At 40.7% G+C, this 15574-nt stretch overlaps 1 protein-coding gene across 3 annotated transcripts in view; it reads right to left on the bottom strand.

Annotated features, from left to right (window-relative positions):
* Window positions 1-3561: 3561 nt before the first annotated feature.
* Window positions 3562-15574, bottom strand: part of RASA3 (RAS p21 protein activator 3) — a 140904-nt gene continuing 128891 nt past the window's right edge. For all 3 annotated transcript variants that reach the window (XM_051631667.1, XM_051631652.1, XM_051631659.1), the window contains 6 exons: window positions 13133-13239; window positions 12100-12182; window positions 8884-9095; window positions 7986-8089; window positions 6033-6216; window positions 3562-5414 (listed from right to left, as the gene is read on the bottom strand). In XM_051631667.1, coding sequence (XP_051487627.1) covers window positions 5339-5414; window positions 6033-6216; window positions 7986-8089; window positions 8884-9095; window positions 12100-12182; window positions 13133-13239 — 766 coding nt within the window. In that variant the 3' untranslated portion in view covers window positions 3562-5338. The remainder of the gene's footprint in view (window positions 5415-6032; window positions 6217-7985; window positions 8090-8883; window positions 9096-12099; window positions 12183-13132; window positions 13240-15574) is intronic.

Here is a 15574-nt window from a genome sequence, read left to right on the forward strand (position 1 = left end):
AGGTGTTTTGGAGTGGCCTTTTTTTGTGCATCATTTCTGTTTCCATCAAGTATTTCCCTTTTTCTTCCCCTACAATTCACAAAATTTGCTTCCTTTATTCTCTTCCGCAGATTTCTCTACACAAACATGGTGACCACAGTTCTAGTTTCCATCGCAGAGAAATACATGGCTACACTTACCCCAAGTGCCTTTCTTAATCAAATAAATATTCACACCTCTGATACCTGTAGGCAGCCCTGTGAGCCACTGTCATCTCTACCAAGCCTTGTTTTCACATTGGTAAGTGTCTGTATCCAAGTAGTGCATCTGTTGTGGCCTCAAGTGAATAACAACATGCTTCCACAAGCTTTAGGGCAGGACAGTGCAACAGTGACAATCATGACAGAGGTTAAAGAAGTTGAGTGAATTTAGTACAATTAGACACCTTCCAGCCCCCATGCTTGCAAAGAGAATTTGTCCTTGATGTCAACCAGAACTGTGTACACACAAGGTGTTTGTTTTTTTGTTAAGATTCAGCTTAGCAATGTCTTCAAACTAGTAAAAAGCCAGTTTTCCCTTTTATAATTTAAACATTCTTTATATCTAGCCCAGGCTGCTGGTGACCCTTTTGTTTAATTAACACATCCACAGGCAAGACTGCTAACACCAGGCAACTTTGTGGTTAAAAGCAATAGCTCTGCACAAACATGAGAAATCCAACAATTTGAACACTTCATGTAAATCAAAGTAACTCAACTGGAGCAGTAGGAAAAACAGGCATTGAATTGGAAAGGCATGTGTGATTTGTTCAGAAGCTAGGTGTGCTGGTTTCTAGGCTCAGGAATAATCTCCTAGGATCCTATTTTATCTTAGGTTATTTTAAGAACCGAGACCAATTATTTGCTCTGTGATGGTTTCTTCCTGCCTTGCCTGTGTAAACAGTCCAGATCCAGAATCTTATACATGTAGGAATAAAGAGCTTCTGTCTTTAGACTTTTTCTTTTCCTTGAGCTTTGCAATAATTAATTTACTGTTTAATGACATTAGCTCATAGCCAGGAACAAATGCCTTCTCCAGTCAGCCTGCTAGCCTTTGTCTCCAGCTGTAGCAAAAACAGAGGGTGGCTCATGGGAAGATGCTGTTAAACTTTACCTCCAAGCACCACCCAGCATCAGCCCCAGCCCCCAGCTGCACCCACACTGCCCTGTGCCACAGCCCTCCTGCAGCCTCCATTTCCTGCAGCTAGTAACGGGAACCAGCAGTGCTCATGCATTCTCTTGCTGACCAGGCCAGCTTTACACACAGACCTTTATAAGCATGCTTACCAGATTATAAATTAAAATTACCTCCTTGGAACTGTGTGGAGGGGAATGGAGATGGGAATCACACCAACATCACATGCCTCAGACAGCTGCATTGCACAGACAGGAGCCTTAGCCTTCAATCAGCTTATCTTACAGTCTCAAAGTTCTCACTGATTTCTCTCAGCTTCTCAGACAGCAGTCACTGACATACTCACTCGCATGAGCCTTGTCAGGGTGTGGTGGGCCCTGGGTGCTCTTTGCATTAACTGCATGCCATGCCCGTGGCACATTGTCTGTTTCTTTTTTTCCATTTGGCAATTTTGACATGGAAACATTTCCAGACAAGAACCTTGTTATTCAACACTCTCATCCACACACAGACCTCGTTAAAATCTTACTGGGTGAAGAACCAAGTGCTACTGGTGCCAAAAGAGCTTTGGGACATTATTGGCAAGGGTAAGTCTTGTAATTCCTGATGCCCACCTGACTGCATCCCAGCACAGCTACAGAAACAACAGTCACACTTGTTGCCACTGCAGCAGCTGCTTTCCATCTCTACTCCATCCACTGAGAAAACACACACACAAGTGACCAAGGTTTTATCTGTCAGCTAAACTCTACTCCACTGCCTTAGGAAACTCTTAACAGGAAATCCGACTTCAGATGTGCAGTTTCACAGTCGAATTTCCCAGTCTGAACTCTTTACTTCTGAAATGGAGACACTCCCCGGCCAGAGAGACGACCTCTTTTGAACTGGAACGGACACAGGCCAAGGCCACTGGGGTCCTGTCACCAGGTCAGCTGTGTCTTAGTACGCTGGTTCAGGGAGGGAGAAAACAGGTACTAGGATCATCTTTGGAATCAGGAGTGTCAGGACAGAACAGCCCGACTTCTAAATCTTTTTCTGTTAAAATTTTCTATTTTTTTTTTTTGCCTTTCAGGCTGAGATAAAGGAGAGAAGGAAAGAAAACTGACCTGAGCTGCTTACTTCTGGCCACGGTTTTTTGTTCGTTTGTTTGGGGGCTTTTTAATGTTACTTTCTTCATTCCGGATATAAAGGATGCTTTCCCAAGTGTTCCTATCAAATCATCTGTCTTGTGGGTACCATTTGCTCAGTATTTCTGAAGATAGCATCATAAACATATGCTGTAGACAGGAGAGAGAGGCTAAGCAAGTATTGGAAGACCAGTTTTAACACAACTCTCTCACTAACCCTGTTAATTAAGTTATGCCGTAAGAAAAGCAGCTTTCAAAAAATTCCTATTGACTTAATCTAAGACATGTTAGCAGGAAAACAAAATTATTCTATACACTGAATGAGACTGAGTGGAAAAGAGAGACCTGGCAATAGTGTTACAGTAATTTTGCATTTAACCCTGCTCATTTCTTGGAAATCCTGTGTCACTTCTCTACTTCATCTTGCTAAAAACTTCATTTGATTTTAAAACAAGACTTAAGATTCCTCAGCAATAACACACACTTGCATAATTGTGGTCAAGTTCACCTTCACCAAGACAGTAGTGATGTGTCTTCTACCATCAGTTAGGTTTTCTTTCCTGCCTGTGGCATATCTGTTAAACCACTACTGTCACTCAGCTAGACTGTGCCTGCAGAAGCTCTTCTTGAGAAGTTTCCTGGAAATGCACACCTGTGTTCTGGTGACAGTGATGCCTCATACAGCACACACCTTGAACACGTGTCAGACTAACACACTCCTGAATGAGCCGGTCAATAGCTTTCCATCCCGGAGGGGCTGCTGCTTAGCCCTCCTGCAAACACCCCACAAACAGAACCAGTGAGTGCAGCTTGCCACACCCAAGGCTGCGCCACAGAACAGGTCCTATTCAGAAGGGTGGCAGTTCCACAGAGTCATGAACCAATCTACACACAGGATGCTGAGCTCCCAACTTTTTCCTCCTGTCCCTTCAATATAGACTCACTCCACCTGAGCAGCAGCAAGAGCTGTGTAATTATACAAGGAACCAGTTCACAAGGCTGATCTAGATGAGCCGTAACTGCCTTCTTTGCCAGAGTTGTTTGTGGTTGGCTCAGGTGCCCAGCCTGGTTCACTGCAGAGTCCCATGGGTGTGGTGCTGAACCAAGAACAGGGCTGGGGATGTGAGTCGGGGTGAGGATGGGACTTGGCAGCCCCCACAGAGATTGGTTTATACTCAAAAAGGATCTTGGTCCCTGGTCCAACTTTGAACAGCAGATATTGTGCCAACAGGCACCCCTGGTGACCACTGTGAATCTTAACAGACTGCAGATGTGCACACAGTTTTCAGAAATAAACATTTCTTTTAATTGGCAAGTAGAACACACATTACAGGTCATTAGTATTTGATAAACAATATTAAGTTACAAATACACGTTAAAAATTGCAGTTCATGGCAGCTAAAAGCTTGGAGTCCAAAATGCATCTCTGCAATGCTTCATTACTTCCCTTTCCTCAGTCTGCTGGGTGAAGATGTATAACAGATCATTTATCATCTACCAGGAGGTGGTCTACTATATACTCAAACAAAAAGAAAACCTCATTCCTAAGAGCATCACTAACAAAGAGAGGCATCCAAAGTACTTCAGCCATCTTAAAACATGTCAGATGCAATGAGGACACAGTTAAGAGTTACTCTGTAACAATTTAAAGCAAAGATACAAGTATCTTCACATTAAAATGATAGTTCAATGCTTTCTGTTCCGATTCAGCTTAAAACCAACACTAGCTTCTACCACACAGAAGTTTAAAGTCCATCATGCAGGCTTCTGTGCCATCAAAGCTAGATGTTTGTAAATCAGACCTTTATACAGAGGAAAGTTAAGGTGTACAACTAAACAGCATACACAAATATTTATCTTACATTTAGCAGATCTTTATTCGCCTCCTTAATGACTTTTTGTTGGTATTAGTGAGATACACAGCTCATTCCATTTTCACTACACTCAGAATATTAACAAGTTACCACTATGTATGTTAATATACTAAACATCCTTTTACAAGACGCTTTAAAAAAGTATTTTTAAAAACTTTGGAAAAGTAGAAATCTATTTTCCAGAAAAAGCAAGTGATACTAGGATAGCATGAACTCCAGTGCTAAAATCCTTTCAGAGAAAACCCATCTTGACAGCTTTTGTGCCTGGGAATCAGTGTGTCTCAGCTGCCAGACTCTTACTCTGTCTGTCCTTCTTGCTGTGGTGGTAAAAGGTCATCAAAATCAGCTTACCTTCCCTTTCAGTTGGCAGACTTTCAAAGGTTACCATTCACTGGACTACGAAGAAGAGACATGCAGCTTTCACATAAGTTCATTTCTTACTCACATTTATGAGAGTCAGTTTTATTACACCATTGAGATTGCATCTTTAAAACTGAAGTCTGCTGAACGTGTCTGGAGAAATGACTTTGTATCTCAAAAATATCAAGAGTACCATTCAGATCTGAATTTCTATTAAAAACTGTGCACATTTAGCAAAAATTATGCTGCTGTAAAAACAAAAGGCCTGCTCCTTGGCCTGCTCAGAATATAAGCTACAATGCAAGAGATTACACCAAAGGGTTTTTTTCTCTGCGTCATTTCTAAATGCAGGCATTAAAAGTGTTACTAAGCTTTTCCTAAGAGAGCACACAGGGGTGTGACATAATATACATTGATCGGGAACAAAAAACAGTAACAAACAACCATTCTAGAAAATGCTGCATATTAGCAGCATGCTTGGTTTCCAAAATATAAGAAATTGCATTGGAGTTGTCAAGATGAAGTCCACACACCTCGATCATTGAACTGATCACTAGATTCCAAGAAACCAAAGCAAATTTAAAAATACACATGACAACAACTGCCCAGAAGGCAGAGTTTTATCATCTGTCAATAACCAGATGAATAAAGTGCATAGCAACTATTATAACAGTTTCTTGAAAAGAGAATACGTTTAGCAAGTCTCAAAGTTTGTAAGCTTGACACTTATCCATACATTTTGCTACATGTGTGGCTTCCCTTTTGCTTTGCTATTTAGCTTCACTGATCGACCCTTCAGCACTGTCCTGTGATTTCCTTTGCACTTCATATGGAATGTGCCGAGATCTCTGACTGCTGCCTGATGTAGGTCTGGAAGCTCTTGTCACCAATGGGATGCTCTCTAAAAGAAAAGAAAAGAAAAAAAAGGGAAAAAATACTATGCATATAATTTTCTGTCAGGACATCAAAATATCATAACAGAAAGTGAACAGACAAAACCTTTTCCCTAAGTCTGATTTTCAAAGTTTTAACTGCAATGATAACACTACATCTTACTTGAACTGGAAGAACTGATTGAATTGATCCTCTTTTTTGTCAGCCATGCACAGAATGCTCCTTTATTTACATGTACACAAAATACATTTTATGGCTGTACCAGCCACTTTTCCCATTTTTAAACCAACACTCTTTAAGAAGGTGATAAATATATGTAACTTCTGGTAACAACTACTCATTCCATGAGAACAGGTTCAAAATTAGAAAAAAGAAAAAAATTTTAAAAAACCCAAACAAAAACCCCACACTTCTTTTTATGAATGAAACTGAATTTAGAAATAAGCATTTCAAATTTTCTTACAGTTGTTTCAAATATTGCTGTATCAATCCTAAGTCACAGTCTTACTTTGCAAGTATTTGCAGGATCTTTTTTGAACATGAATATGGTGAAGGCCAGGACATAAGCATGGGAAATAACAGTTTCCAGGACTGTTCCCCTATTTGGGCAAACCATTATACTTACTGGCTTCCATATTTTGTCTTCTTAAATTTATCCCTCTTATATTGAGCATGCTCCTGCTCTAAAGTTCCAACACCTTCAATAATCAGCTTTAGTGTTTTATACGTCTCCTTAGGGTCATCAATGATGAATGTAGAATATTCTTCCTCTTCAGGTCCATCATACACAGATTTGCTGCCACAGGCCTCTGGGAAAAAAAAAAGTACAGGTATAGGTATCAGCTAGGCAGGGGAACATAAGCAGACTAAAAATACTCAGTTCGGGGTTCACAGTTCCTTGGTTTGCTTCTGTATGACCACCACAGAACTGTGGCTGACAACAGCAGCAGCAGTTCCTTGTTCTTTTGCTGGACTGCTGGTAGGCATAGAGAATGTCCCATGCCTGTTTCCTCCTCCTCTTGCAAGGGAAGGGCAGCAAGCCTGGCAGCTGCTCCTGGCTTGGTGTGAAGCTGTCCTTTGCAGCACAGGCAATGCTTTCATCTCAGTTACCACCAGCAGCACCCCCTACACACACTTTGGGAACTCTGACACTGGCCCAGCTGTGCCACTGTGCTGTAGGGCTGGCCTGCACCAAGTCAAGCATTCACTTGTCAGAAGGACAGGTTCCACCCCTAAGCAGCAGCTAAGCAACAAGTATGGCACTGCACAGAAGTCTGAATTCAAAACAATTGCAGTTTGAAGTACTAATGGAAGATATTTTACCACATTACTCCTAAGAGATTCACACAACAAGCATAAGCAGACTATGTCATGACTACTGCCTGGTTGCCTGCTTAAGGACACACCTAAAAGCAGGGGCAAGTCATACTACCTTCTTACCCTACCAGAGAGCCTTCCTGGCTAAGGGATCAGAACACTGATTACACATGAATGTTTGCAACACATCCATCATATGATCTACTTCTACGTTGTAGAAGGGGAGAGAGAACATTTTGCTTTGTCTCTGTTTTTCCCTAGCCTTCTAGCTTTACTGCTGTCTCAGTCTCAGTTTTCAAGTTACCTTCCCCTTGTTGCACTGGTTGTGCCAGTCCTGTGTCCTTTTCCCTGACACTGAAACTCGATGCTGGCCCTGGCAGTGAGGATTTGGAATAGGGAAAGCTGGGCATTGGTTCAGACAGCTCGGAAGTGGTGGGGATCTTAAGTTTGCAATTGCACAGCAGCCAGGAATGGACTGAAGTGCTTTCCAATCCGTGTGTTTGACACCACTCGCTTATCTCATATTATAAAGTTCTATTAAAAGAACAGTGCCACAGTGAAGGCTTCCCTGCCACTCCCTGTGCTAAATTTGGATTCCAAGTCTGGCACCATGTACGTCGGATACTTTTCTTGGCATGCCTACCAGTGCTAACTTCCTCTGCTGTCTCTTCTTTCTTTTTTCCTTCATGTCACATCTCTACTGCCCTCAGCTCCTCAGGGTTTCCCAGCCCAAACTTCACTTGTCAACATTTCACAGACATCCACAGGTCCTCTTTTGATGATAATTCTTAAGGAGCCTTACTGAGAAAACCATTTGTACCCAGCCAGTTCTTGGGATTTGAATCGGGGAATGTGCACATGACTTCTGGTAACAGAAAACAGTGTTCCACTGAAACCTCAACTTTGCTGGTGCTTCTTTTCAGGATCAATAAACTTCTGGTTTAATGCATGCGCTGTTTTGTCAATCCAGAGCATCCAAGAAATGCTCTGTGCCTATGCTATTTTAGGATGTTGTGGTTAAAACCGTATTTCAAGCCACTGTGTATTATGCAAAGAACTTTGTAGAGACTGTGAGATTGCACACTGCACCACAAATAATTCACACAAGTGCCTCGAGACAGCAGAAGGGGAAACAAGTCAAATAATAGCCACTGTGTTCTAGTATGTGATTCGCCAGGCCGGTCTAGCTAGAATATACTATTTTTCACAGGTATTTTGCCTTGCTAAGTGTATTGGAGATGCAATGATCTTTCATCCTCACCTTGCATTTTCTCCAATTTTGGCATATATAAGTTGAAAAGAGAGTAGATGCGCTCAGTTTCTCTGTCTCCATCTATATCCAATTGTATATTTGCTGGCAGGCCTCTGTAAGGCATCAGGAAGAGAGGTAGAAGTTATATGCTAAACAGCGTATTATAGCACAAAAAGCACTTATCAAGGATGGAAGTAAAAGTGAGTACTCATGGAAGCAAACCAGTTGTATGGGATGGAGCTCAAAGCTTCCCATTTTGCCCAAAAGAAAAGGCAGACAAGTTCAAAATTCTTTGTGCCTAGATCTATCCAACATACTTTCAGTCTGACTTGAAGAAAGGACTGTATCAGTATCCAGACATTTTGGTGAATTTGTCTGCTATAACCAGATGGAGGAGCCAAAGCACTGAACTCCCAACTATCCGAGTCTCGTATCCTGACACTGAACTATCACTACAGACTCGCTGCTTCTCTGATTTTAGATGAAAATGGTTTCATACTAACCAGACAGTATCTCTTTATTTAGCAGAAAACATGAGTGGGCCCCTTAGAGAAAGATCAGTTTAGAATTAAATTTAGAAGCAGACGACTGTCTGTTTCAGGAATTTACAAAAAGAATGTTGAAGGGATTTCTGACATTTTTGCTAACGACAGGTGATCAGAACCACAGTATCTAATCCCACAGTCAACTCCTATCAACACCCTGAACTTTAAAAATTTCTGCATTTTGACCAAGACAATGCAGATACTGACAGTATTTGAAATAAGAATAAAGATGGCCCTTGAAAGCACGCCACCACCTGCACACCTAGCAGATATCCTTAGTAATTCCGTATCTGCAAGTCACACTGCAGAGATGCACACAGCCCTGGCAATATTTAGATCAATAGTATGTTACCAGTCCTTACCCTGTGCAGGGTGTGCAGCCAGGAGTATTATCTGTGGTAGCTTTACAGCAAAGCCAGTGGCCATTAAGATAGGCAGACGGATGGTAGACTGTGAGGCGCTTCTTGTTGCATTGGCTGACTTTGGTGAGGATATCAATCCAGTCCTTGGCTTCCACACAGTTATTTGCTTGGATATATAGGACTCTTCTTTCAGGCTGGATCACCTGGAACATCTGCAAATAAGGAAATAAGCCCCAGAATAAACCACCAGAATGAATCTGTGAACCTAAGACTGGACTCAGACTGATGATTTATTAAAGGAAAAACACAGCATACTAGGAGAAGGCACCAATAAATACATTTCAGCACAAAGCCAAGCAGCAAATGTGCCCTTCAAACAACAAGACCTTTCACCTGGTACAATAAGTAAGATACTGTTCCTGTAGGAGATGATTTACAAACAGCTAATATCAACTTGCTGGTTGGGCCTCAACAAGATCTGTTGTCAGCCTCAGGGGATGCAATTTTAGTCATGTTCCAGCTCCAAGTTTTGGAAGGCTGACAAAGGGACCCAACGCAGAGCTGAGAGGAATTGCTAGTCAGCAGAGGGCAGAAAAGAGACAAACGACAGTTTGGATCCGGCCTCGGGGACAGATTTGCTTTAATACTGCAGTATCTCTTGACTTTTTAACACCTATTAGAACGTGATCCTTTCCTTTTAATAACTTTCACACTTCTGCACCCAACTACAGCTGCTTTTAGCAAATCACAGCAATACAGTTTCTCTTTTGGGCACAAAAAAACTCCAAACTAAAACAAAACAAACAAACAAAAAAACTACACCACAATTGAAATGTACTTTTGTCTATTACAAAGACCTGAAAAATTGGCCTAAATTCTCCACCTAACTGGTCAGGAGAATATTACAGACTGGCACCAGGTGCAATCTCTTAAATTTGAAGCAACTTGCAAATATACTTAATAATTTGTGAAGAAAAGGGTTTTTTTAATTAAAATGTCTTTTAACAGGAAAAGGAAAGCTCCAAAAGACACTTCCCTAGATTTAGCATCCTTACAGATGTCAGACAGTAATTAGAAAGGTAGAACACACAACAGCAGTGTAGGACCTGCTAGTGTGATCAGTCCAGCACTGCAAAAAATACACACCAAAAGAGTCCGATTCTTTTTCATAAAGCTTTTCAGGATATAACTGGCAATTTGAGTCTGGAGAATAGGATAGGATAGAATGAGGAAGACAGCAGTGTGCAGCTTAACACAGAAATACAGGAAAAAGAATGTTATTGTCCTGCTGGGGTAAATGGAGGCTTCTGCATTACAAAAAAGGAACAGATTTAAGGAGTATGACTTTGTGTAAGGGGATACCAACCTAAGTGAACTAACATATGGCAACTGTTACCGAGAAACCCACAACTAAGCCAAGAATTTCAAGTGGTTGCAAGACCTTTACACTACCAAAACCGCCAGCAGCTTCTCAAACAACACAGAAGACCTGACCAGTACTTAAAGCCACCCCCACACCTTCCAAACTGTGCTTAAGGAAGATGAAGGCTACTGGTCTTACTGCCAGACAGGCAGATTTATCAGGAGTAAAGAAGACACACTTGGTGCAATTCAGAGCACAGATACACAGCGAGTATTTATAGAAAATGTGGATCTTTAATCACACTTAGCACCCATGATGGAGTATCTATTGCAAATACATCTGCTGTGGTGTTTTGAGAATTCTGTTCTCGCTGCAGTATTCTATTTATGTATGGCAAGATAAATGAGAATATACTAGTAAGGGAAGGTAATAATGGTACTTTCTACTGCTTACAAGAAGACTCTGAACCTTACTTTCCAGAAGGGATGTAGTTACCTTAATTTCCTAGGTAATGCTAAATTTAAGCAACCAAAATAGCATAGTTTCTGATGTTAACAGTAACTATAACAAGTTTTTCCTGTTTTGGATGCATTCTAGCCCAATAGGTGCAGCAGCAGCTCATTTAAGACTGCTGTCACTGGAGACTTGATCAGAATAACATTTCTGCTCCTCCCCACGTACAGTAAGTTCTATCTCAACTGAGTGGCTACTTTTAGTTCAATCCAATTATTTTGCAGAGTACAATTGGCAACATTTCATCGAATGTTGCAGCTGCTTTCTGACAGCTTGAGAATTATTTTGCAGCTTGGTTGCTTTTGCCTGTGTAACTACCATGAGCTATAAACACCAAGAGCCAGCTACAGTGCAATGCTTGCTCCAGATGCAAGTGAACTGAAACTTCCTCCATCTTTTAGCAAAGAGAAATATACTACCAAGACAATACCTGAAGCAGGGAAAAAACTGATGAGTCAGGTATTGTATTTCACTTTAACACGGTGTTTTTTGAGGAACCTAATATCTGGAGCAGGTCTGAGCACTGTCCTCCATGGTGTCCACAAGCAGCGCAGATGGCAGGGAAGACTCAAAGGCAGGAAAGCTGAAAGTCACAACTGTTCATGTGTATAAAGAAGTCTGTAATGTATGCATGTTTAGAAATAGAAAACACTGACCTGCTTTTTTCTTTCTTTTTAAACAAAACTTTTTAAGGACTGTAATCAGTTTTACAAGCAGAAAAGTATGAAAAAGGCCCCCAACATCACCTACATTGATGACATTTACAAACTGTTTTTATGCAATGGATGGTATGTCTTGCATACAGAAGTTGGCAGTAGTGTCCCATGCATGAGAAATACAGCTTTATTTGACCCCTTTGCGTGGCAATCAAAATGCTAAACCATACTGGCACAGCACAGATGTTTTCACACATGACCTAACCCAAATATATATATATATGCACTTCCATTAACTGCTAAAGAAATCCTTATAGCTAAGAAAGATGTGATCCTTCACAATGATAAGCAGCCAGTTCCTTCCCAACAGAGAGATCTGACAGAAAGGGCAGGGACTCGATTATCTTACCTGTGCCTGACATTACAGAGCCCAGAGACAGCTGGTCAGCAGTGGTCAGATCTGTGTGTGCTGCAGATCATGAAACCCAAGGACTGCTGACTGGGCTGTTAAGAATCTGAATGGGTTGTACTTTTGGAAACTCCTGCTACTATATACAGAACAAGCAGCTGTGGTTGTACATCTTCCAATAGAAACTCAATCCAGGTTACAAAAGGGAAAAAGGCTATTAGGCTGGTGGATCTAGATGAGCCTAACAAGGAAATCAATGAAGATGACCTACTTACATTTTTCATTTTAAAGGATTCCTCCTCCAGTCTTTCTACTGCCAGAATGTTTTCAATTGGAATGCTACACAGAGGGTGATCACCTGCAGAACATACACACACACAGATACTGAGCAATTTAGTCACAATCCAACTTCACCCACTGCCCTTATTCTAAGGGCTGATTATGTTCATCTGAAAATCATTTTGACTGCACATGAAAAAAACTTGGCAGGGATTTACTCGTGTGGCCCTGAAGTATTATCTTAAATTAATTTCTGTTTTCAGCTGCACTTCACTGTGCTAGCAAACCTCTTAGAAACTAACTACTGCAGCAGAACACAGTATATCTCCTGAGAAGGTGACAATGGAATAAATAATTCCTGTCAGTTCAATTGAACTAGGTTGATGGTGGTGATGTAAGATCTCGAAGTTGAGTGTGAAATGATGACTGGCATGACGAAGATAAGGAACACGCTTCCTTATCTTTCTCACTTCCTACATATTTAGACGATGGAAGGAAGTGGTTTTGTTGTGTACTACTGAACAGACAGCAACAATTGGTGAAAAGCAAAATTCCTGATATTGGGCAACATTAAGCGAGACATTTTTGCAAGTTCAAAACTTGCAGGCAAATCCCTCCCTTCTGCAGCCAGTTGTGCCAATGCTACAGAATTTATGAGATGCATCTAAGAATGTTCCATACAAACCTAAATCCCAGTGTAAGGTATTTGTATCCTGAGTTTTGTTTCCTTGGACATTCCACTAGGTAACTGTGAAACCTACATTTGACGTCGACAACTGACATTTGACAGATATTACCAAATATTCTGCTAATTCTGCTAATTTCTAGGATACTGTGCTATCCAAGAAGCTTCTCTAACAGTTAGTACAGATAAACTAAAATAAGGGTAAGAACATACAGGCTGGCAGACTTGTCTGCACTGTACCTTCTACAGTTACATATCTAGATCTCAGTGTTCTGTTCTTACAACATCCTTATGTTTATTCTTTACTTTAATGTATCAAAAGAAGACTGGCAAACCTTCATTACCTTTGCTTTTCTGATAGGTAAACTCATGGTTTGTCAGGCGAAACCATCTCTTCTTGAAGTTTTTCATACCAAATCGTTTTCTTCCTTGTGCTCTCTTGATCATGAACCTAGTAAACAGGACAACAGCTGTTACAATACACTACAATTTGTATAAACATGCATATATATATATATACAAACACATGTAAAAATATGTATTTATTTCTAAATATTTATATATATACAAACACATACATGATGGCACTTGCAAAGCTTTAGGAGGGGACCCACAATGTCTTCTAATTATTGATGCCTTGTCTAGACAAGCAAAGGAAAGCCATATTTGGATAGGTTTAGTGCATCTGTTAGTTATGCCTGTCCTTTTCTCAGCTCTAGATAAGGGGAAAGACATGGAGCTTGACTTGCAGTCTACACAGGGGCTCTAGTTAGTTCACTGAACTGCAGCTTGTGCCCTTTCCTCAGTTACAAATCCAGCTAATTGGCTTCCTACTCCAGCAGAAAAAGGGCAGAGCATGGTTAGTATAGCTCTGCTAAGCTTGACCTCTTAACTCTACAAGCTTTATAATTTTTTTTAAACCTGTGAGAAAGCTGAAGATGCTTAGAATATGTTTAGTTAAAAGGCAGGTTTAAGACCTCTGGGGCACAGGGGCTGTTCCTTTACATGCTTTAGTCACTCTCAAGCTCTAGAAACAAAATCAGGACGTTCCACAGCTCCTTTGCAATTGCATATTGATGCTGCAGTTGGAAACATGCTTTCAATAACATACAAAGCAATTTGATGGCTGAAAGCTAGAAAGCCCTGCCTCCCTTTTTTGGCGGAGGAGGGGCATTCATTTACTGAGTTCTCACTTTTAATTGATTTCAAACTTGAAATGGCTTACAAGAAACTCTGATGTGTCCAGCACCTTCCTAATCACTAAATCAATCCAAAAGCTTCAAGGTGACTTTGGAAAGCCTGGTAATGTCGTCCTGCTCAGCATCACTTTTGGTGGAAAAATATGCATATGCATGTGCAGTAGAGAGTTCGTGACAACTACTCTACATATTAAATTAACTATTATGTAAAATACAGAATTGTATAATGGAGTCAGTAAAAACTACTTACTAGAGAGTAGTTTTTATCAAGAAAGAAGGTACTATACAGCACAAAGAGCACATGGAGAAAACAGCAAATGGTTTGAAGACTTTCAATAGCAGAGCTAAAGCCACTTAAAATGGCTAATATTGTTTCTCACTTCTGGTATCTTCAGCCAGAAACAACCACCTGTCTGTTTAAAGCTCAAACAGACACTCAGGTTCCTTCAGACTTTAACTATTTCATAACCAGCTGGGCTGGTGCCCACCACCCCATTCCCAGTTGTGTGGACAGTTACAGTTATACACCTCTCATTCTTAAAATGCTCAGACAGTTACTACCTTGGTCCTTATTCATGGATTACTTGAGAAATGTTTAAAAAAAACATATGATTCAGGTCATCACCAGGGCCACTGGCAGTAGTCTTTGTATTTCAAAGTTTAGGCAGATATAAGTGGGCTGGACAGTATGCTCTTCAAGTTCAGCTTCTCTTTTTTTCTCAATAAAACTGCAAACCCCTGCAGATCCCTTATTGAAAAACGCAAACCTCATACTGCAGAGTTAAGAGCATATTTCTAGTTAAATTCTTCATAGTTGACATAGCCAAGAGAAAAAATGTGCTTTTATTTGCCACATATAGGTAACAAGCATTCAAACTCACATTAAGTTAAGCTCAATTTAAAGAATTTGTTTCTAATATTCACAGAACATGTGAGAAGTTGGAGCAAATAGAAGGGGAAAAAGACTCTAAGATGAAACGTGTTTCTGTGCTGGGTGGCCTGTGATACTGTTTCTTCTCATGTTTATGGCAGACCCGAGTTTGGATCTGCCTTAGCCTTGCTTGGAAGCATCAGCAAGCCCCTTTCACCTACAAGAACGGCAGGACTTGTTCTCCTTTTAGTTCTCTTCCTTTTGGAAAGAAGGAGGCAGATAGCTGTTAAGCAGCAATGGCCTGATCAATGCCAGCAAGCCCAAGTAATAGTGACTAATCTTTGGTACTGTATGTTCATTCCAAAGTACATATGCTATAGCTTTCCACCTAGATAAAACCAAAAGCAAACAAAAACCTTGCAAAGTCACACAGAAATCCCACTATCCAGCCAATCAATCTGGAGAAGAATCAATTCAAAGGCTGTGAAAATTCCCACCCACTCCCCAGGATATAACATGGCAATCATGCAAAGTGTCAGGAAAAATAGGCAGCTGAAGGCCAATGCTTAACCTTGAGAACAATTTATGCAAATACTACTTAAGAAGTGCCTAGAAAATGCATGGCGCTTCTTAATCACCTCCAGTGAGTTCATCAGGATATAAACACTGAATATTAAGCAAATTCTAGTGCTTCTTGAACTTCCGACTACACATAG

Source organism: Apus apus, chromosome 1 (assembly GCF_020740795.1).
Source record: "Apus apus isolate bApuApu2 chromosome 1, bApuApu2.pri.cur, whole genome shotgun sequence".
Taxonomy (NCBI): Eukaryota; Metazoa; Chordata; class Aves; order Apodiformes; family Apodidae; genus Apus; species Apus apus.